Source organism: Catharus ustulatus, chromosome 8 (genome assembly GCF_009819885.2).
Source record: "Catharus ustulatus isolate bCatUst1 chromosome 8, bCatUst1.pri.v2, whole genome shotgun sequence".
Classification (NCBI taxonomy): domain Eukaryota; kingdom Metazoa; phylum Chordata; class Aves; order Passeriformes; family Turdidae; genus Catharus; species Catharus ustulatus.
The window spans coordinates 26,857,252-26,881,799 of record NC_046228.1 but is presented as its reverse complement, the minus strand read 5'-3'; the positions used below and the strand labels follow the sequence as shown (position 1 = coordinate 26,881,799).

General features: G+C 36.6%; 1 protein-coding gene across 1 annotated transcript in view; it reads left to right on the top strand.

The window, feature by feature from the left end:
* The window catches only part of PARG (poly(ADP-ribose) glycohydrolase), a 59,886-nt gene that overhangs the window by 12,751 nt on the left and 22,587 nt on the right, over positions 1–24,548 (top strand). Inside the window, exons 8-9 of the mRNA XM_033066612.1 lie at positions 13,033–13,125; positions 15,177–15,334. Coding sequence (XP_032922503.1) covers positions 13,033–13,125; positions 15,177–15,334 — 251 coding nt within the window. The remainder of the gene's footprint in view (positions 1–13,032; positions 13,126–15,176; positions 15,335–24,548) is intronic.

Genomic DNA, 24,548 nt, shown 5'->3' with positions numbered 1-24,548 from the left:
CTTTTGAATTTATTGTGAGTTAATGATTAAGGGCTTACCACTGGCCTATGTATTTTCTTGTTTATCCTATGATTTTGAGGGTACAGAGGAGCTGTTTCAGGTTTTCCCAGGCAAAGTTGAGGTGGTTGATAAAAAGGAAAGCTGGCCTGGGTAGTCAGCCCAAAGGGAGTGGCAGCAGCTCAACAGAAGATGTGGTCACAAATGTATATTAAAAGGAAAAGATTAAAACAGAGTCTGTGATTGTCAGATGTGTCTTTATATTGTTGGGCACTATTGACTTTCAGTGCCTGCTTAACCAGGGATTTTGTAGTCTGATTTAGAAGAGAGCTGTATCTGTAAATCTAATGGTATCTGTTTTGAGGAATGTTCAGATACTTCAATAGGCCTGTGTTTGGTTATAAAGTCTGTTTGTTGTTTTATCTTCCGATTATGGACACAGCTCACCTCATCTATTAACCTCTTAAATACTGTCATATCAGTCTTGTGCTGGGCTTCCTATTTTAGATAGTTCCTTGCAAGTTATACTATCAAAATATGCAATATTTTTAAACACAACTGTGTAAGATTCAAGTCAGTTTTCTTATAATAACAATAGCTACCATTTTATTTGGCTTAGATTTATTTCCCCTTAAGATGAAAACACTCTCAGCCTTTTTAAATAATGGGAAATAAATATCATGTATGTGAGCCAAGATTTTTTTCCAGAACAACACAGCCCACAATTTCTACAGTTTGGTCAAAATGTGGTCAGAAGAGGGAGCCCTCCCACTTTCAGAGGATTCTCTTGAATGACAGTTAATGTGTGGAAGTATAATTCCTCTTTGTACACGTGAAGTAAATTGGGAAGTTTGGATTCTTTTCTGTTTCTTTTGACAGTTTCATAGAACTTGTCCATAGAACAGTGTATATAAAGATCTGGGTGACTGTTTACTTCAGACATCTGACTGTTTTGCTGTTCTCTACAGAATTTCCACAGTGTTGTGTTAATTTGTTTGCCATCTATGTTGATATTGGCATACATGCCTAAGATTTCTTCAGGTTATTACTTAGTGGATGAAAGTTATAAGTGCTAATATTTTTCTTTGTATGTGCAAAATTCTTGGCACTTGGAAGTGATCCTTGCATCTCTTTTCCCAGAACTTACCTAGAAGCTAGGAAAGAGTAAGCAACAAGTCAAAAAGGAAATGTGAGAAAACCGCTATGGATGGAGCTGTGTTGGAACCCATAATGGGTTATAGATCAGCTTTATTTCTGGGAATGATAATGGGCTGGGAGTTAATTACATGCTTTTGCTCAGCAGCACTATGTACTGCAGTAGTTTTTATTTTTCTTCCAGGCAAAACCAAGTTTTGTATTTCTTTTTCCCAAGTGTGTGAAATAAAAAGTCTAGTTAGGTCATTCAGGGCTTATGCCTTAGACTAATCTGTGACAACAGCAACTTTATCTGAAGGGAAGAATAGGGCTTTATCATTTAAGACAATCATGTGGTCTGCTGCTTTAGATTGGGTGTTCTTGTGCCTTATTTTTATTATATTGCTTTAAAGTCTCTTAGGGCTTAAGCATAATTCTTGTCAATGAACTCTTCTTCTTACTGTTTGTATCTGTCCTGCCCTTTCAGGAACAGAGGAGTGTTTGAACCTGAAAGTGGCACAGACCAAATATTAGGTTTAGGTAAATTTGTGTGGTATAGGCAGTGATTGTCTCTGAGCTTCTGCAGGTGTTCTGAAAAATGGATCACAATAAATCTTGCAGGTTCAATACAGTGAATCAACAACTATATTTTGTTTGTTTGGATTCTTTGATCGTCTTGCAGGAAAGTTTAGGAAATGGAGAAGATACAGGGAGAGGAATCAGGAGTAATGCAAAGACACATGATAGTTTTCATATGAGCAATGTCTCAATAAGTCAGGATCATTTCACCTTTTCATCTTGGTTGAGGGACATGAGTAATGGGTATAACAGTGCTAGCCAAAATAAATGTAAGAGAGGGTGAAGAGGAAATTACTGTCCATTCTTTAAGTGCAGGAGTTAAGGGACACCAAATGAGTGTTTTTAGCAGGTAAGGATTTAACACAAGGCAAAAGTAATTATTTTGATACTGAATAGAGGGCTGTGGAACCTCTTGTCAGGGGAGCTAGAGGGTGCTATGGCTTTACATCAGGTTTTGAAGGAATTGGGAGAAATTGCTGTTACAAAGGTCTCATTGACACTCAGAGATATTTTGGTGGACTCTGGGAATTTGATACTGAGTACTGCATATAAGGAAGTGCTGCTGATTACTTGTGCTTCTTGCTGTTAGACTTTTCTAGGAATCCTTTGCTGATGTGCTTTCATTGTACTGATGTTCTGTTGTACATGGAACAATTGGCCATTTTTACATTCTTATGGCTCGACTGGATTGAAGCTGAGAGTTGAGACAAGTGGTCTTGTTATGCAGGGTCTGTTGCTGCATAGTGTGCAATATGAGATGCTGCTGACAGAAAGGTATGACATCTATACAATAGATTTTTTTAAGAGGCAAAAATATGTTGACATTTTAAATGCTTGAATTACTTAAGGCACTTATGCTTTTCAAAATTTTCTTTTCCGGGTTCTCTTTAAACCCTTGGTACCTACTTGACTCAAGTAGGAATACTTAAAGGGGATAAGCTATCAGTATCTTTACAAAGATACTCTCCACTGTGTACTACTGTTTCCAACTGTTAGATTTCCTTCTAGTATAGAGAAAACCGTGTCTGTGTCTGCAGTGCCTGTGTATGGATACCTTGTGGTCTTTGTCTTTTGGGAAAGCTGGTTGAAGCCAGTCAGTCTATTTAATGACCAGTAATTGCATATTTGCTGTTGATTCCCATGTAAATTCAGCATTTAGGAAATCCTTTTATATTATGAAAGAAGCTGTATAACTTTTACCTTTGGATTTTTCTATGAGATTGAAAGAAAAATTATGATGATGTCTAAAAAGACCAGTCTCTTCCCTTCTTCATACTTAATTACAGAGAAGAACCTCCAGCACGAGGGAAGAATTTACCAGACTACTTTCTCTGTACTCTTCTTTCTCCTTTCTAGTCAAATGTGCGCTCACTGGTTTTAGCCTCAAAAGTGACTGTTAGCAGTCGGGGGTTTTTTGTGGCACAAATTTCAGCTCATTCTAAAATCTGATGAAAAGCCATGTAACAAGAAAACAAAATCGCTTGTCAAACTGAAGGAATATATTGCTATTTTTCTCCACCCGTTAAAAATAATTGTCTCAGAATTGCAGCTGTAATTAGTTTTGATAAAAGGAGTTCCATTTCTCACTTCTTTCCACTAAAACTTATATGATGAATGCTACTGCATGCTGGATCCTTCTAGAAGTCCAGAACAACTAGCATGTGAGATTTTGTTACCATGCTTTGACATGCAAGTCTCTGTATGTGAGTTTTCAGAACTTCACTTAATACCTTTTTAAAATTTTCCGTAAATGTAATTTAAAAATTATAAACTAAATAATAAATATGTTAAAAATTGATCTATAAATACAACTTTTTCTATTTTCCACAAATACCACGCATCTATATTATATGTGACTTGGTCTTCCAAAAGTCTGGATTCCTTTTCTTGCAAAATTGCAGTTAACTCTTGTACTAGAAATTGGTTTTTGTTTTCACAAATCCTTGCCATTTTAATTTGGGCCTAGCAGTATTTATATGAGTATGTGCACACACACTTTATAAAATTCCACTTTTTCTACTTGCAGGTGTTGTGTGCAGATTCCAAAATATAAGAGAATATTCTAAAAGTGAGGAGTAATGGAGCTTATTACAATGAGTCTTGTTAGTCAATGCTTTGCATTTAAGAATAATTGAAGTAAATAGAAGAACACTAATGTATTTAACTGGAACAACTAGCATGTATGTTGCTGATTGTGGTGCAAACCTGTGAAATCTGGGATAATATCTGCAGAATGTACTTAGTGCATTTTTTGGCCAAACTGGAGTTTCTCATATAAATGTATGTTACTACCTAGCATACTAGCATGTCTGGCTGAACTTGTTACTTTCAGAGAATGTCAGATACAAGTAATTGAGTTAAGATAGAGCATACTAAATGATAGAGAGCTGTGCAAAACAATCAGACATGCAAATATTGGCCGTGTGTCTGCTTCCTCTCTTAGAAGAATTGGTTCCAGTTTGAGATAACTGAATAAAATTAAGAACTTTCTTGTCAATGAAATACTCTGCTTCAATTGCAGAATTGCAGACAGCCACAGAACCACACAGCTATTGTGGGTATATAGTTTTATCTTTAATAACCTCAAAATTAACTTGAGAAAATTTTCAAATTGTCTGGGTAATTTTGGAAATTATGGTTCCAATTTTTTTACCATTTTTTTTAAACTTTCATCTAAAAAAATGACTGTAAATGCAACATCTGAAGATGATGCAAATGCAGTATAGTTTATTTGTATTATGATTGAGCTCCAGATTTTCATTAATTTTAAAAAGACCAAACACAGAACACTGCTACAGTTAAGTATGTGCATATCTTGGGAAATCTTTATGTTCTGATAAGGCTTCACCCCACTCCTGTCTCCTTGTGGGTCTTATGAACCATGACAGTCTTTCCTGTTTGTTTTGTTGTTTGAATGACCTGCTTGAAAAAGTGATTGCTGTAATCAGTGAAACTGGAATAGAAGGAATTTTGAAGTACCAAATTGTTCTGGTGACTGGGTTTTTGATAAATAATTTTAATAATTGTCTGGACAGTACTAACAGAAGTAAGCCATTGTACAGAGATGTCAGCACTACAAATGTAGGCTTTTAAGCAAGAAACAGAATGTCCCAAGGCTGAAAATAGCCTATCCATTGCTCCTTATTGGATTTTACTTTAGTCCAGATGTTTTCAAGCAATTTTCATTACATCAGATTACCTTTTTAAAATCTAAACTGAAAAGGTCTTTTGAGTGTGCAATGAAGGGTTTTCTTTTCACAGCAGCAGAAAGGAATTTATTCCCATTTTGAATAAAAGGTAGGCTTTCCTGAGGTGGGGAGAATATGCATCTTGTATACATTCAAAAACATTAGAAATAAGCATTTTCGAGAAAGAGCATTGAATTACAGGCTTATTCTTAGTTTTTGGTACTGTCTTGGCAGAACAGTCAAGTGCTTTAAAGTGGTGTTTTATAAGCACTGTTGCAGTGACTGTTGAGTTGGAATTATCAGGGAAGGGATAGTTGCACATAGCAGGTGCAGAGATATAACTATACTGTGTCCCACGTGCTCCTGGATACTCAATGCTTTAGTGAAGATCTATGTAAAGACACATCCTGAGAGTCTTTCACAGTTTTTCACTGTATTGAAAGCATTCCTGTTTGAAAAACAAAAGAAAAAAGCCTTTGTAAATGTAAAATTCTGGGTTTAAAGGCTGCCTTCTGATATTTGCTTGGTTTTGTTTTGGGGTCAGAGGACTGTTGAATAGATTTCTTTACTTCCATTGGATTATGTGTAAGTCATCATTTATCTGTGCTCACCTATGTAGCCCAAATGACTAAGAGAAACTTCTTTTTGTGGTGTTGTCTTTCCTTAGCTGCTTAGTGCTTTTGGATGTTTTTTAAAAATTTTATTTACAATGTATTGAGCTGTTAGAATACAAAAGCCCCACGAAACAAACCCTGATGGTCAAAGCTTTCAAGAGAAATGCTCACTGAGAAGGTGTACATGTAGGTAGGGAAGTGATAAAGACACATTACCATTTTTTAGGATGACTATGAAGTATAAATTAACTGGATTGTAACTATATTCCTTTCCATCTGAAAAACTGAATTTGTATATATGGCTTCCTTGGAGAGTTTGTTACTGATGCCATGCATTCTTTAAGGAGCAGGTTTACAGATGTGGCTGGATGTGTACCCTCAAGATGGTCTGCAGGTCTTATTTGGTCAATAAAATATTAATTGCTGGATATTTTTCTTTAATTATTGGTCATTTTCAACCTATGTAATACTGACAGTCAAGCAAAAAATGGTCTGTAGATTGGTTAAAATCTGCAATGGTATAGTTTTATCTTTACTTGATTCGGGTTTTTTCCCCTTCTGCCTGTGCTTGACTTTTGGTTTGGTTTGGTTTTTTGGCATGTTAAAGAAAATGCAGTTTTCATAAGGGTAACAGCTGTGCTGTTTCATGAAGCTTTCTGTGCTGAAGTTTCAAAAGTGGTTGCAGAATGGCTTTAGATTGGCAGGTGAAAGGTACTTTATCTTTCCCTGATTACAGCTCTTCTGTAGAGACAAGGTCATTGTCCTCTCCTCTTCTCTATTCCCCTAGAATAACTTGAAAGTACTTAGAAAGTCGTATTTGACTTTTCATCCCAAGACTCTGGCTTTGGAAATGGCCATGATACTTCTAGCCACGATAGAACCACTCTGCAGGAGCATAGAGGTAGAAGCTATTGGAGGCTTGAAGGGTAGTGAAAATGACTGAGGTTAGATTTCCAGTTCCTTAGAAGTATAAACTGGGCTTCTAAAACCATTTAAGAGGAGATTGAAAAATAAACACTCATTCTTCTCTCAGATTTTGTTTAGAATGTTTAAAAGCTTTAAGAAAAAAGCAGCATTTATTAAGGATAATACACCTGAGAGATTATTCCAGAGTTGGATTGGCAGAAGACATGAATGAAGCTTTGGGGGGGAAAAAAATTAAACAAAACCAAATTAACCTCTGCCTTGTAAGCTGTCTTCTCTTTTCCTTTTGAAGTGTCAGTTTGTGATTTTGATAAATGTCAAAAGCATTCTTGTTCTCAAATAAGATTCTTCTCTGCATAATCCAGTGTTACGGTTTCTTTATTCTTTCCTCCTAAGATTACTTTGTCCTTCCTTTTGTTTCTAATCAGACAAGTCAAGTGCTCAATAGATGGGATGGATTTGACATCTCAGTGTGTTTTGAATTAGGGATCTGGAAGAGCCAGATGAGAGTATTCTTTCCTGTAGTTTTGGAAGTTCATTGACATAATAAAATGGAAACACACACCACACCCCACATTTCTTCTATGTTTCAGTCTTGTTAATATGTACAGTATTTGACATAAAGAGTCTGTTTTACAGAGGCATGTGAGTTACTGGGCTCAAACCTGCTGTCTCTGTCTGGGTATGAATATGCTGATAGTTGTTACACAGTGTCTTTAAGTAGAATTGATCTCCTCCCTGGTCGGAAAGAGTAGAGAGTACTACTTAGTGAAGCTTGTTTTGGTGGTTTAATTTAAATGGATTAGTTTTTAAAGTCATCCAGTAAGAACTTGTCTGGGCCTTTGTGTTTGTGTGTTTGTTTGTTTAGTTGTTTCTCCCTAGCTGTTCCAAATGTCAGATTGAGAAAGTCTGCTTTTAGGATTCTGTCATGTTTAAAGGCACCTATGACAAGGATTAGAGGAAAAAAGGGAGTACAGATTACCAGTCTGAAGTTAGTTACTTTCTAAAAGGTAAAAGACTTCAATGTCATAACATAATTCATCGTTTTATTGGCACTGCAGAGTTCTAGTCATGGATTTAGACTGCACCATATTTAAGTGTATACAAAAAGCATAGGAATTCTGGATGGGACAGGAGAACAAGTAAATAAGTGCAGGCTGCTCTGGAAGGAAGAGAAAATGAAAACAGTGCAAAAAAGCAGCAGCCACTTGTTGTGATTGTTTGAGTACACTCAGGTGTTTAATGTCTCAAAATCATGGAACCATTTAGCTTGATAAGGACCCTGAAGTTCATAGAATTCAACATTAACCCAGCACTGCCAAGTCCACCAGTAAACCATGTCACTAAGCACCACATGCACACATTTTAAAAATACCTCCAAGGACAGTGTTTTCAACTTTGAAGTATTTAATGTGCCTCAAAATACCCTATAAAATTATAAAGAAATGTTTTATTTGAGACAAATTGGAGATAACGAAAAAGGAAAAAGAGCTGTTCCTGAAATTAGGAGAATGAACTTACTGTAAATAGAGTACATACAAGTTATTTGGCTTGTCCAGTTATTTAGTTCAGCATTATCACCTCTAACCATATGATATCTTACATTAAAATAATGTGGAAACTTGTTGCTGAGAAGTTTAGTGTAGATGGTTCAGAGCACTGACAGCATGAGGCATTGTGGCAGCTGTGAAGGAAAAAGAAGGTCAAAATCCATTAGAATTAGGAAATAAGAGACACACAGCCTGAAGGAAGCGCTCTGGTTTTCCTCTTCATCCTTAAGAACATGATTGAGTTGGTCCTTGTCCTGCCACAAAAGTTAAGATGGGGATGTAAAACCAAACAAATTGTAAACATTAAGCTATTGCTGTCTTAGCATGCCTGTTGCCATGATGGCTGTGCCTTCCCATGTGATAGATGGAGCTGTCCAAATTTGTGTACCCTATGTGCTGTTTGTTTGCTTTGATGAGCTGTCAGATTTAGATTTAAACTCCCTACTATCACTGTCACCCCATGCTATCTCAGATCCTTCTTATTAGGCCTGTCAGGCATATTCCTCCGCTGCATTTTGGAGGACTGGTTTATAGTGACAAGAGGCCATTACTTACAGCTGTGTTTAGTCAGGCCTCTTTGCTGCAGGATAAATGTTCATTTTGCTAAACTGCAATGCAGGTTTGGCCAAGAGCTCATACCTCTGCTGTGGCTCACTGAGCCGTTTGCGTCTTAGGAATTGCAGCTCTAAAGTCCTGTTCATTTAGTCAGTCACTCCAGTGAAAATAGTGATGGAATTGCCAAATTATTTTTTTGGTAAAAAGCAATTCATGCTTTGCAACTCTGACTCCATATACTTTTTCCTCATGGTATAACCCCTGCATGTATTTAATTCCGACATATTTTGCATGATTGAAGTGCTGAATAAAGTCAACATTGTATTTATGTTTTTGTTTCAAATACTGAAGGAAGCTGTGAAGGACAATAGTGCATAATAACTAAAGGAGAAACTGATCAATTGTTTAAAACCAAAATTGCTACTGTACTTAAATGTGTTTTCCTTTATGAAAACTTCTTGACAACCATTTAATATTTTAGAATTCCTTAAGTTATAAACTGATTGTTAGTTCCTTTAAAAATAGAAACTCAGTCTTTTCTCTTAATGTTTGCAGAGTTGTAGCCTTGAAAAAGTTGTACACAATTAAAAACCACATTAGTGAATTCATACAGACATTCCTAGCAGATTTATTTCCAAATGAGGTGCTTGTTTTAACAACTTCATTCTGACTAGAGCATTCCTGCTTTTTCAGTGAGAAGAGTTGCAACTGAAATCTGCCTTTTTAACATAACAAGGGTCATGACTGATTCTTTCTCACTTATCACCCACTCTGCACACATCCAATAATGCATGACTTTTTGGTAGGCTGCTTCAACTTATTACTGCATGGGCAGACTACCCCCACCTCTAGGCTATTTTTCTGTAGAATCAGCAAGGTGAAGGATCTCAGAAAACTGTCAGATGAACATGGGAGCTGATGAAGTGTGTGTTTGAGTGGATAGAACGAACACATCCCTCTTTCAGTGGCATCAAATATGTAGAATGTGTAATGTCACTCTAAATATGCTGGATTTTACATCAGTACAAGTCACTGCTTCCTGAAGAGAGTTGCCTTCTAAATAAATCTTCCTTAGTTCTGTGACCAGATGTTCTCTCTGCTGATGCTACATTCTCCAGGTTGGTGTTCGCATCGTGGGATGTCCGCCAGCTGTAGCTCTGTTGTCAGCACTCCACATCCTGGAGTTCTTTTACCTTCCATGATTGAGTGTTCCTTTTTTGCTGCTTTCAAGGCCTGAAAAGACTGTCACAGGTAACACCAGGCTCTGTGTTGCACTCAGCATATCTGAGAATATGCAGTGACAGTGGTGGGGCTGCAAAGCTGCCCCAGTAATGGTGTGCTGGGAAGGTGGTCGAAAGAGCCAAGCAGCCAGGGATTTGCAGGTGCTCTTTTTCATAGAAACCTCAAAGGAATGTTACCAGTACAGGAAGAGTGTATGGGCAGTCAGGGTAAGCTTTAGTTACATGGATGTGGCCATTTGATAGAGAGCAATGCTGAGTTAGGAGTTTCTTGACTCTTGTGAGTTTGTGAACACACAGTGATCATATATTTGAAGTTGTGGGGTCCTCTGGCACCCAAACTCTTCTAAAAATTCATTTCATTCTTGTGTAAGAATAATCAGAAGTCAACAAGAACCCTTTTGGGCAGTAGCACCTCTAAATGTTGATGTTTTTCATTAGTGGAGATCTAGTAGAACTCATGCATAGAAATACTATAGAGAAGAAAGCATACTCTGGTACATCATTAGGAAGGTAAGAAGAAGGAAAAGTAGGATTTCAGAGTACAAGAAGTGACCTTTATAGTTAAGTATTCTGCATCAGAGCTGAGCTGTGCAATTGCTGGCCTGTCTCTGTTTTGGGAAGAAATTGTCTCACACTATTATTATGTTGTTTTCAAAGAAGCATAAAGAAAAGGTTGAAGTCTTGACAGCTGTGACAAAGTCCGGTGCCATAATGTGTCACCAGATAAGTGATACTGTATAGTCTGTGGCAGTCAGCAAAGCACAGCAGCCACTATTTATGTGTCAACTTTAAAAGAGAGGAAGTGTTACCCGAAGGGAAGAGAATATCAGAATTTGACAGCCTGGTAGACATCTGAGGTTAAATGTCAGTTTTTGAGTAGCTGTAACTTACATATTCATTTTATGGGTTGAGATCTGAAATTCCAGGCTCTAAATGCTCATTTGGTTACTTTATGGCACTTAAAAACATTGTACCTAAAAACAGAGCAAAGTTTCTTGCTAGAGCAGTTAATGTTAAAGGTTAGGTCATAGTTTTCAGGGTTTGACTTATGCTGTGTAAATATATCAGTGCATATGCAACCAGCCACAGGAGAGAGAGATACATCTTGCTCTTTTCCGATCTTAAAAATAAATTTACTTTCAGGAGTAATTTGTTTATTGCTTGGATTCTTCCTCATATCAAATGATTTTCATGTTTCCTGGGCTTGCTGTTCTTTGTAAGTTCTCATTTCATTTAAAAACTTTATATTAAACTCTCATTTTTATGCCTCCACAACTAGCATACATAATGCATACAAGGTAACTGTGTAAGTCTTGGCTTTGTTATATTTTCCCCCTTTTCTCAAACAGAAGTTGTTTGTGCTTTGAGCATTTGTTTGTGTTTTGGCTTTTAACCTCCTGAATACTCTTATCCCTTTATATTACTTGGAGCAGGAGACAATAGAGCCAAGATATTTCTATAGTTATTTTAATGATCTTGGAAGAGCAGAAGTTGTTAGCCTTCAAACAATATTTTCAGCGTTTATGTGGATCAGTGTGTGTTGAGTCAGAGGCACTGTATTTTCCTCTTCTCAAGAGAATTGCCAGTGTCTCTTTTATATTATGAAGTATATGTGAAACTTTCAGTTGAAATGTGAATTACAAAGCCCTGATAATGTGACTAAAAAGATCTCTTCCTATGATTGCACAATTAGTCTTAAATAATGTAGAGACTAACGTTGATAATACCTTCATGCTGTTTCATCCATTCTGTCTGCATCTGATTTTGTGCAAAACTGATAGCAAATCAATTTTTAAAGTGCTGCTTCAAAAATAATATTGTGTAGTTTTAAAACCACCATTTCAGAATTTTGAGAATTTTAGTCTAGAAGCCGGTAGAAAGTAGTGGTCTCAAATACAGATTCCCTGGATGCAGGGGAAGGAGGGAGGCAGACAACTGAGCTGTGACCTTTGTCTTCTGTTCCCCAACTGTAGTGCAAGTTGTGTGTTTTCTTGTCTCTGCTTTTTGCCTTGAATGCAGCATGCAAATCTAACAGCCACTCACGTCTGATGCGGTTATCTGATCCACAGATAACGGGAAAAACTTCACAGCATAGAAATGTGCTTTTCTCTACATCTCCCTTCAGCAGACTGTGAGGGTTTTGAGGCTTTTGTGCTGCTTCACGTATTGCAACTGTGCCACTCTGTGGCATTTCTTTTTATAACCTCCTGTCCTAGCTTTTCTTAGAAGAACATTGCCCACCTTAAAGAAATTTTTGAGTCTTTGAAAAATAGGTGTGTGATACATGAATAGGCATGTGGGTGGGTTCATCTAAACCCTTGGTGTAGGATGTTGTGCTCAGAACTGGCACTTGCAAGTGGAAGGGAGATCCTGGACTTGCTCTGAATATATTGGCATGATTGGCTTTGGCAGCTGAACACATCAACAGTGGGCAAGACAGTATCAGGGGAGAACTGAGAATGGGACAAGAAAGGTTTGATGTGATTTGTTCTTGGGTATAAAAGCTTTGAGAGGCCTTGTGAAACATTGGTGTGCCCATTTGTTTTCAGTGTTGTCAATTCTGGTTTCCCCCTCTCAGGAAGTATGTTAGGAGAGAGGGTGAGGCAGCTGAAATAGTTGTTAGTACCAGGTGTCCTACAGGAAGAGACTGAAAAGATTCCAAGTTCAGCATGTGGGTCCTGGCAGGCTGCACCTGCTATGTGACAGTGACTGTAATTCTTGAGGGAACATGGTAGGGATGGACAGCAGAAAATGCCCAGGATTGCATCCTCTTGCATAGGGTTTGCTGTTGCTGCTGCAGAGGCCCACTGATCTGAGCCAGGAGTGTATTTTATCTGTCCTTAAGAGGAGGATGTCACAGGTGCTTGGCTTGGACTCTGACCTGAATATGAAATTTGAATAAATCATTCCAGTACTTCTGTGGTTAGGTAGTGATTTTTCAAATGAAAATTTGGTTCATTGCTTAGGAAAGAGTAAAATGATAACTTATTCAAGCTTCCTTTAAACGGCATTTGGTGACATGTTTTCTCAACTGCAACTTTTGAGACTTGTTTCTGTATCTCAGTCAGTGGATTATTTCAAGGTAAAAATTCAGTGAGGCAGTGCTGTGAAAGCGATAACAGATTTGGCATGAAGCTAAATGGACCTGTTTTTTTCTCATTTCTTTTGCATGGGTCCTGTTTTCAGAAACTTTTGATTCAATTGTTAGTTCTGAGGTAAAAAGCTTTTTTCCCTTCTTCCTTTTTAACAGGTTCTTGAAGATGCAGAGGCTCAACATCTGTTCCAGTCCATTCTTCCTGATATGGTCAAGCTGGCACTCTGTCTCCCTAGTATCTGCACCCAGGTGAGCAGACTCAGCTAGCAAGTGCCCTGTGGCACAGCACTTCTCTGCAAACTGCAGCTGAGGCTAAGGTCAAAAGGGTCATGATGTGTTCTTAATAAAAGCTGTAAATTTTGTGCTGAGGGCAGATGAGACCTAGGGAGCAGAATGGACAATACACATCCAGAATTACGTAATAGAATGTGAAAACAAGTTAATCTCACTTGTAGTTTTAGCCTGAACTTCGGTAAACATTTTCTATATGCTGAAGTTGCTTCTTGCATTTCTTAAATGAAGTGACCATGCAACAAATCAGGTTATAAAATCACACTTAGAAACTGGAACAATTGAATAATCTGATTCAATTTTTTATTTTAGATTTTTTTTAATCTTAGAAGTGATATTTTCATAAAGGTTTCATATACTTGGGAACATACTTTTTTCTGTTTAGAGCGTGCAGTACTTGCACACAAACAAACCTTAACTAATTCTGTATTAATGCTATGGGAATTAATTCTGTAAGGAATAAAGCTGATAAAAGTGAGTAGGGCTGATGAAGTGAGGATATATAGTAGGGAACGTATTAGTAGGGTGACAGCAATTTGTGAACTCTTTTGTTAGCATTTTCTAGATTGATTCTGTTGGTGAATAAGGAGGGAAAATCTTTCCCTACCCTTTTATACGGCAAGGGTCCTGAAGTAGATACATAACTTCAAGCTATGAATATTTCTTCCCTTTTTTTTTCTGGTAACTCAATGAGGGAAGTTGTTTGAAAATACTGTGAAGTTTCTGAGCACAAGCACAAGATCACATATTGTTAGGCAGTGTAAATTGTGTCAGGCTCATTCTTTTGGTCAGACATAAAGATAGATTTGTTCCAATATAACACTATCCAAAATATTCTATTTTTATAGGTTTGTAGAACTTATTAGAGTGAGCTTCTGAGGCTTTTTCCCCCGTCTAGTTGTGTGACATCATAATATAACTTGTTAATTAAATAGCCAGAAGACAGAATGAGATTCAGTGAATGTGAATGTAGTGGTTATAAGAATGATGGAAAACTTGTTTGTTTTCTGGAGTAAACAGGGCTGTGTGTTCAACAGCCTAAATCAAAAGCAGTTTCTGTGTTCACAACTAGAAGGATGAAAATGTAGCTGTATTGGAGCTGGGCTAATGATGATGGCTGAGAATTTTCGAAGCAGGTGAAAACTGTGTTCTCATTCTCCTGTCAAGTGGTAATGATTACTGGACTCAGCAGTCAGAATGATGTACCCCTGCTATGCTCCATATTATCACACAATTAAAACAATAAAATACCATCAATGTTGTCTGCCAAAGCATAGAACCAGAGGGCTAATGCCTGATAAAATGAAAGATGTATAATATTTCAAGTTGGAGAATTCTTTCTTCCCTCTGTCCCTTTACTTCTTTTTATATTGAGGAAACCCTGACCAGAGTAAAATAAAACTTTAAACTGAAGACCAAAGAAATTGAGCTTTTTGTTCATTCTCATTATAAAAGAATGAATAATTACACACTTTCTACAAATACCATTAGGGTTATTTCTTCAAGTAGGTTGGAAAAAAAATTCAAATCAAGTCATAGAGTTATGATCTGTGGTATGACTTCCTTATTTCTTTGTAATGGCCAAAGCATGGTTATTCTAGCTGAAAGCATTCCCTAAGGGTTCTTAACTATTCAGATATTGAAAGTGGATTTTTATTTCAGTTTTTAACATTGCCCAGGATTTGCAACATCCCATCTATTTTTTCCCCTCTGCATTTCCGATGGTGTTGTTTGATAAGTTATATTTTCCTGATCTTTTTATTATTGATTAGAAATCTGCAGTTTGCCAGGCAAGCCTTTCTGAATTGTCTTGAATAAACTGTTCTTGACTTTAACAGTGCTGCTGATTAAAGGCTTTACCAATGGCCTAAATTACTCTTGCTCTAATATAACAAATGTAATTTTGTGCCTCTGTTTTTTCTTTCAAAAAGGGTAAGCTAATTATTCTTCTCTCTCCTTCCCTCCTTTCTCCCCTGTCCCTTCCTCCCCCTCATTTCTTTTGTTGGTAGCCAATACCTTTGCTGAAACAAAAGATGAATCACTCCATCACAATGTCACAGGAACAGATCGCCAGTTTCCTGGCCAATGCTTTCTTCTGTACTTTTCCACGTCGCAATGCGAAGATAAAGTCTGAGTATTCCAGTTATCCAGACATTAACTTCAACAGGTATGGCACTCAGCAGTGAATGAACCTGATAACCCTCCCATGAAAATGTGGTTGTCGTTTAGGGAAGGAACTCATTTGTTTCATGCTTCTGTCAATAAATTCACTAGTTTACTTTTTGTCTTTCTTTCCTATTACCTGTAAGGGACAAGAAAACTGTGCAGAAAACTGTGTGTCCGTGTAAGAAAGGATATTGTGCACAGGAAGATATGGTTAATATTCTGAGTTTTTTTGGTGTATGAGCATGCACAGACACACTCTTGCTCTGGCATAATTAGATTGATACAATTCCCTGCCTCCTCGTAAGCCAATCATCTGCAAATGGTATATTTTAGTTATGCTTCAAGTGTTCTGTGGATTTAAATTAAAGGTTGGTGTTTCCCCAGCCACGTTTCTGTTGTCTCCTATGTCATCAGTGGTGATCTGCACATTAAGTCAGATCAATGGGACTTCATTCTTCAACATCCATACCATTATTTTAAGGCAGTTGTAGAGCTGTGTGTTAAAATTAACCTTTTCTTTATGCTGCAAGTTAGCCTAAGAAAGCCACAAAAAGCTTTTCTTAAAGATATTCCAATGTCTAAGCAAACACTTCTTTTTCTTAGTGGTAACTTAAAACAGATTTGATTAGAAATCTTTCTTCACATCTTTTTAATAATTTACATTTGCTTCTTTCAATCTTAAATGAGGGAAGTAGATGGAGAGATTTTCTGCTACATGGGCTTGTAGATTAGAAATATGAATTCATCATTTTTTGGCAATTCCATACAAGTGTAGATCAACCTTAATTTTATTAGGCTGAAGCTTGGATAGATTATTGATCTAGAGTTTTTCTTACTCCTCACTGTTAACAGATGTAGTGTATGTGCTCTGACAGCTGAGATGAAATATAAAACCAGTATTGCCTGTGATCCAGCACACTTGTATGCATGTATTATGAGAACTGTATTAGACTAGGACTTCCCAGAATAAATGTCAGGCATGCCAATGAGCTAATAATGATGGTTTTGGTGGCTGCTGCCTTTAGGGGCTACCACAGGTACTGTATCACATATATTGTGTATTTCAGAAGAGAGACCAGGATCACTGCCTTGGTGGTTATCCCAAGAGTGCAGTGGGTTATGGAAGAGAAGTGTGGGTGGACATTATCATGCCATACAATTCAATGTATTTTTCCAGTGATTGCTAAGAACAAATACTTGAGAAGTACCACTGTACATTTAAAAATACTGATATTCAGAGCATTGAAAGAGGAGAGGGAAAGGTCTGGAAGGAGTTCTGTTTGACTACACATTTCTAGCTGTAGTTTGTGGTATTTTAAAGGACTTTAGGCTGCTGGTTTTTGTTGTAATTTAAACATTTTATAAACCAAGCAGTTTCTTACCAACTACAGAATAAAATACTGTTAAATAACTGGGGTAAATTCATATACTTCTCTATGAACATTACAGAGCAATGTAGTAGTGATATTGTGATAGTGTGATAGTATTACAGTGTAGTACTTGTGGTTGATTCAGGGCATAATACTGCAAACTACTTCTAAATAAAAAATCTTGGCAAATTATTAGGTAAATATTTTCCTACCATGGACTCAAAGAATGACCCATAAAAAGTATTAAGCCCATAAAAAGTATTCAGAATTTTCTGCTCTGTTCCGGTCAGTCCAACATTATTTTCTGACTTGGCTGCCTGGTGCTATCATAGTAAGGTCCCACAATGTTATTTGGAAGGGGAAAGACCAGACAACCTTCAGGCCTTCCTTTTGCATTATGAATGAGGCAATGCTCAGTTTTAAGTCACACAGGGTAGAAAGCCATTTTTATTTGTGCAAGAACAACAATATTGCTGCCAGACTGAAGAAGAGAAGCTAATGTCTTCTGGTTATTGAGGATTAAAAGTGGCTCTTCCTCAGTGTTTGCCAATTTATGCATTTATTAGATTAGTACAGTTTCCTTTTCCATTCCTTTTTTTTTACTTAACTATTTTTGCACCAAATCCACACTCTTACATCCCCTGTGTTTTGAATTTGATAATAAGCAATTAGTGAGGTAGAATACAAGGTGTGGCAGGCAGTGGATGAAATTTGAGAGAATGTGTCAGTGAGAGTGGGACTGGTAGGATAAAAGCAAAAAGAAGAGTTGTGGAGAGAGTACTGCAAGGCTGTACAGAATTCTGCTACTGTATATAACCTGACTTAGTTAAAATCTAAAATGAGGGGGAAGAAGGAGGATACGTAGTATCTTACGTCTTTTTTCTTCCTGCCACCTGTATTTTCCTGCCCTGCAAAGTTACTTCTTTAGTAGCAAGGACAGAATAAACTGTGATGTTTTCAGCTATTGTTTCAGACTTGTAAAGATTACAGGATTTGGTTCACTGCCGTGTGTGTTTTCAGCTTTTTAAAAAAAGCTTTTTGGGAAGCTGGATGTACTCAAAAGGCAGTAGGCAATGACTGAAGTTAAAATATTTATGACTCTTTTTCCTGCTTATAAAAATGTTTTGATGTAAAGTCTTTGGAGACTGCTGCTCTGCTCTGTCTGCTTAGGGATGGGCATAACAGATTGTTCACACACCAGCCTTTTGTCCCCACAGTATTATTGTCTGTAGCTTTTTTCAGACTTAGTTCTTTCCTCAGCATAATTCATTTGCTACATGACTGTGAATGAATGACTTTGTTCTTAAGGTATCAAAAATAATCTGCTGTAGTTCCCTAACAAAGCCAAATTACTGAGTGCTGGATGCATTTGAGGGGTTTTCCTTTAGCAGAGGTGGTGTTCCTTGATTCCTTTATCCAGGTCCTGTCTACATTCGTGCAAGAGGCTGCCACTCCTCCCCTCAAATCCCTGAGACTGAAAAACCAAAATTTGCATCTTCTAAGTTAAAAACACAACTGTGTAAGTTTTCTTATGTTTTTAGTTTTACACAGCAGTCTTTTGGCAGGTCACTTTGTGCAGACTTAAACATTAGTACTTTTTTATCCACTATAAAATAGTTACAGTTTTTACATTTAAATGCTGATATGTTCCTTCATTCCTCCCAGTCTTCTCCCTGCTTTAGGTTTTTATGTACTGTTAACTACCATATTGTAAGTTCCACCCCTACTCCCCCCAAGGTACAAATCTGTTTGACAAAACAAGGCAGTCACTGCAAGATGGTTTAAAATTTAAGACTCATAGAGGCAGAAGTGCAGCTGATTGGGAGGAATGCTGCTGTATGTGTTAGTATTAACATACATCATCGATGCTTTTACCACTCCTCTCCTGCTGTTAGTCTTGCCAAATGAGAGGAGAATCAATGTGACCATTTCTCTCTTGACATGGAAGCACTTGGTTTAATGGTGTGTTGTGACACTGACTATCCATTTTGATTCCTTATCTTGCTACAGACTGAAAGTCACCTGTGTATAATTAAATACTCAGTAATTTAATTGAATTCTTCCCTTTGTTGCTTGGCAGGGATGAACCTGTTATGAGTCTTAAGTCATTAATAACACAATTAATTTCAAATATAGTTGATAGAAAGGATTCATAGTTTAAGAGCTTTAATATTTATGAATTCAAGTAGGTAGAATGATATCATTCAGTGACCAAACATTAGATCATACTAAATAGCATAAAATATTGCTTCTTTTCTAAATATCAAGCTAAATTTAGAGTGTTCAATTTTTTGTTTTAAACACTACTATGTATGTATGTATACTAGTATATATATATATGTGTGTGTGTGTGTATATATATATATGATGACAATAGATTGGGCAGCTTTATTCCAAAATAATCCATCACAAAAGAAAGAAATAGTTGAATTGGCCATTTTGTTTATCTTATTGATGTATTTTTCTTGGAAGTGGCATTCAGGTTGAATGTAGAGCCTGAATTGCATTGACTCTCTACATTTATGATGTTGGTTGCAGAATTTAAAATAGTTGATTGTGGTGATGGTTGTAATTGCACTCTAGGTGCTATAGAATTTAGTGATTTAGGCAACTGTCTAGTTTGGTTATATGTGAAAGCAAAATGTGAGGAAAAATGTGTGCAATATTGAATTAGTGTTCTGGAAAGGACACAGGTTTGTCAAGGACCTGCTGTGCTTCTGCTGTGTCTTTGACCTGTTACAGATCTGTTTTAGCTGTTGTGTCAAGTTAGAAGAACTCCTCCATTTTCCTTGTTCAAAAACTCAGTAGTTCAGCTGGAGATGTAATAGCTCCCATTAAAGCTGCTGGGGTTGAATTCAGAACTGAAGGCAGTAAGTCTAACAGCATAAGCCTGGTAGATCTTCTGGCACATTTATTAGTGCATACTCTGGTCTGAAACCAGCAGTATTCCACTAGGACTGAATTTCTTCATCTTTATCAAACAAACCTTTAAAGTAATTTCAAGTGATTGGAAATGAGGAGAAAAACACACTAGTTAAGATATATTTCTTTTATGGAATATGTAATATATGAAAGGAAATGGGAAACTGTATGGTACATTTATGCAGGAGAATTGAAATCTAATTTACCAGTAATGCAATTATCTCTCCATAAACAACATCAATTTCACAACACTAATGAATATTCTCTGGGGAATAAATTATCTAATGACTTTGAGAGAACTTAGTTTGGACTGAGATGTATTGCTTCTCTGATAAGTGGTTCTAGATTTTCTGAGTTAAAGGACACTGATCCTACAAAACTCATTCTGTTATGCCTACTTTGGGCATGTGAACTCATTAGCTGTGGATGGATTACTTTAAGTATAATTTTCTGTAAAAAAATTTAAATCACATTTGTGTTTGGTAAATGTGGAAACACCCTTTAAATACACAACTTCAAAAGGACACTATTTTTATGAATCTGGCATAATTACTTTGCTGTAGTGATTAAAACGGTACTGAATCTGAATGTTTTTTAGCTTAATAAATATAGTAATGCAGTCCAGATCTTAGCTGTACCGTGCTCTTGGTTGTCCTTTGGTTTAGATCCCCAGGGTAAAACGTTTTAACCTGCTATTTTCTGGTGTTGAGTACTTGCAGTTAGCATCTTATCATTTCATCAAGGTCAGATATCAACCTGATGTATTTTAAGACTCATAAATGACCAAAACCCTTTGTTAAAATGATTTATAATGTGCCAAGTTACTTGCCACAATAAACAGAACTACAAAATGAAAAGCACAGCAAAGAGAGGTGTGAGTATATGGGAGTGTCTGAAATGAAAGATAGTTTTTTGGATCTAGATTTCCCAACAAAATTACATCACTCCATATTTTTGTTTGCAGACATCTTAAAAGTCATTATTTAATCTAGAGATGAAATTCTAATTCAACATAAGGTTGTTGAATAGTGCACTGTTCTTAAATAACTTCTTAGATGACGACAGCTTGTACCTATGACACATCACAGTAAATACAAAATTGCCCATGAGGCTGAAGTATTGAATGTTTTCTTTTTCTCCTGCTTGATATGAAGGAAATTAGAAAACTCTAAAATGACGTCTTTTATAAGCTGAGAGAAGGAAGGCAGTTTTAATACAGAAAGGTAGAATTCATATTGAGTGGAAGAGGCACACACCAGGCACCAGAAAAGCAGAACTGAGGTTGCTGTACCTGGCTTGTGTGAGGTTGTGCTCTGTTTTTCTATCAGGAAATGCAAGATGTGGACAGTGGCATTTCCTTTTGTTTTGTCAGAGGGATGGTCCAGTTGCTGCCTTTCATCTCTTTGGAAGGAATTCCTCATTTGAATTATTCTGCTTTTGGTTTCCATTAAGTCCAAATTTCATAGAATAAAGTTGTAGTATACTGAATAGTTTTCCTTCTAATTCTCACTTAAAAATATTTTCATTGACTGCAGAACTTTCTAGTAAGGGTTTATATTTTATATTAACTATAAGAATGTCCCATTTTAAATTTGCTAAGGTTTCCTCATCTTGCATTATCTAATTGATGTCAAAGTATTGACATTTAAAGCTGTCTAGGGCAGTGGTCTCCGAACTTTTTTGATCACACATACCTATCAGTAAAACATATTTGAGCATGGACCCCCAATGTATTTGTATTTATTTACTTAGGAATTACATTCACATGCTACTTTACTAATGTATTGCATTATATAACATACAAAAAAATTTAGAAACAGTGAGATAAAGGTGAAGTAACCACTACTTCAAAATGTTTTTTATTTCATGAATGGGACAAAAATATATTCTTTCTGCAGCCTTGTGGTTGTATTGCACACCTCCTGGGGTACTTTGGAGACCAGAGTGGGTCTGGGGTATTGCTGTTCACACAATAGAGTGTAGTTTGTTTCCCTTGGTAAGGGAAGCATAAATTATAGCAATGAAACAGTTGTTGCAGCTCTATTCTTCAGGAGAAGTCTTTGACTGCTCCTATCTCCTGTCTTTTTCACTGAAGTGAAGCTTTAGAGATTTAAAATTCCATTTTAAAAGGTAAATATATGTTCTGAATGGGGGAACCCCACCCAATAAATAATCAACAAAACAGCATTCTCAGAAAACACATAAGGCAAAGGATATGAGTAATTAATGTAATTCCAGTTATTCCTATATGGTAAACAGGTTTGCTTTCATATATTTAGAGAATGAAATTGTTGTCTGTCTCATGCAATTGTGTGATAAGCACATATTATTATGGACACATTCCAAATCTTACATGGTGGGCTCCTCTGTGCACATTAATGCACACAGCTTTGCTTGACCTTTGATACACTAATATCTACAGACTGTCCTTAATATGGATGTGACTAAGGTTGCCTTGAGCTCAGTTGTATAAAAATGTCAAATCATACTGAGAGAGAATCCTTTTGAAACTGTTTTGGTAAGCTGTGCTTAGTATTGGAAGTCAAAGCTCAGAAAATACTTCATTAGAAATATGATACTGGTTTTGAAAAATAGAAAGTTTATATTTCTCGTTTGCTCCTGGAACTCCACTTTTTTATTCCAAGAGGTTGGGAATTGCAGGAGAAAGATGGAAGAGATGCTTCTTATGTGCTTCACAGTGCTACTAATGCAATCCTAAATGATGAGGTTATTGGACCATTCAACACTATATTAGTTTTTCCTTTAGGGTTCTGAAATTTCAGTGGTGAGGGTGCTCAGCAACTGGGGATGTTCAGCCACTTAATCAAAATAGCCCTCAATTGTATTGAGGGCAGTACAAGTTTGACAATAACATATATAAGCATATTATTTCCACCCCTACATGTATATATACATCAGGTAAGCATAGGCTTGAAATCCAGCAAGATAGAAAAAGCAAGGTTTATTTGGTTTATTCGCTTTTTCAAGTGTTTTATCATCCAATACCTCAGACTAAAGCTGTTAAGTGATTAGCTATGTTCTTGAGGTGGAGGGAAAGGTATTTTCATTTCTGCCTGGACTTTCCATCATTTTCCCTGCTCAGTTCCTTTACTGGGTGAAATTCATCTAACCATATGACTTATGTGTAAATCCTTCTTTGACTTTTATTTGTAGGAGAAGATCAGGCTTCAGTAAAATATTTTGTACTTATTCAGATGTTCTGTTATCTTTAGTGAGATATACAAGAAACAACACAAGTGTTTCTTCAAGTTCAGTAGTGAAGACAAAGACACTTTTTAGTGTCTATGGGGTAGTGGAGGAAACAGAACACATGGTTAATTGTAGGGATCACAAGTACACAATGGTGTATCCACACTTCTGCAAAAAGGAGCCATGGAATGCCATAGATTTATGAATGAGAATTATTTTATTTAAGTATGATCCATACAGCAAATTTTTGCACATTATTACAGTGTATGCCTTTCTGGGGCTTACGGTAGGTTCCAACTTCAATGTAAAGACATGATTACTGTCTTTGAGAAGAAACATTCAAAGGAAGCCCAACCTGGGTATCAAAATATCATTATGGAATCACTGAACTGGGAGATTAAATCACGTGATTGTAATGGCTCCTGCTGGAGCCAGTTCTTAGAGTAACATCAGGGGAGCAATTTAACTCCTTGGAAATTAAATTTTACAGGTAAATACTGTATTTTAATTTTACCTTGATCAAAAACGATGTATTTGGGTGCTGTTTACTTAAGCTGGTTCAAATTCTCTCCAATAAACCCCATGCAAGCCAAGGTCACTTTTGTGAAGCTCTTAATATTCTTAAATAATTTTTCTCCTGTGTGTTCAATGCACCCTTTGAAGTTCCTTGCAAGTTCAAAGTCCACTTGCCTCAGCACTGGAAAGAGTTGGGAATAGGTTCTTTGGTGCTTTTGACTCCAGCTTTAGAAGGTGGAAATGTTGGTTGCAAATATGATAGTTTTGAGTTGATAGTCAAGACTGCAAAAACCAGAATATTAATTGCACTTTTTAAATGCTTCTTTTCCACCCCAAAATTTTTAAGGAAATGCTCGTGCAAAAATATGTTTTTGTAATAGTTGTTGAAATGGTATGAACAATTGCCTTGTAACTTTACTGTATGTTTACTCGCAGTTGTTTTACATTTTCTCAATATTAGTTCTTACTATTTTTAGTATTTTATTTCTCATGTATTGGATTTCTCTTCAGAACAATTAAATGTCTGAATATTTGCTAGGAAAGATTTTTCATTTAGCCACAATGCCTTTAACAGTCTACAATGTCATTAACACAAAGTTCACGCATCTACTTTCTTGTGTTTTAAAATCTCTGGCCTCTAATGATTAAATGTGTATCTGTGGAGATCTTCTGTTTGATTAACACTGGTACTCCCTTGGCTTGTCTGGAGCCAGACATGAATTTGGTGATCAGTCCTGGAGGCTTTCTCAGCTTCTATAGCTGAGAAATTGAAGTTTCTGCATGGCAGTGGGAACATCCTGGACAAAGCTTACATATGCAGTCACCAGTAAGATTTCATTACTTCACCTGAAAGTGGACTTGCAGTGCTTTGCATTTGATTTACAATGCACTTTATTTGGATGAGTTCTCTCATTGAAATTAATGGGTTTTGACCCTAGGTGGTTCTGTCAGGAAATTATGTACTTTCCACTTAGAGATTTGGATGCATTTTTATGTTACTTAATATCTTAGTGATGCCTTCATATAGCTTTCTTCTTTAAAATATTTGCTTCAAAAATGAAATTTTCATATTTTTGCCTAATTGATTATTTCAGAAATAAGGTTCAAGGTAAAAGGTTTGTAACTTTGCCATGTGGTGTCCTCATTTAAGTTAATGAGGTAGGACCAGGCCATTATTGAGTCATTTAAATATCACTT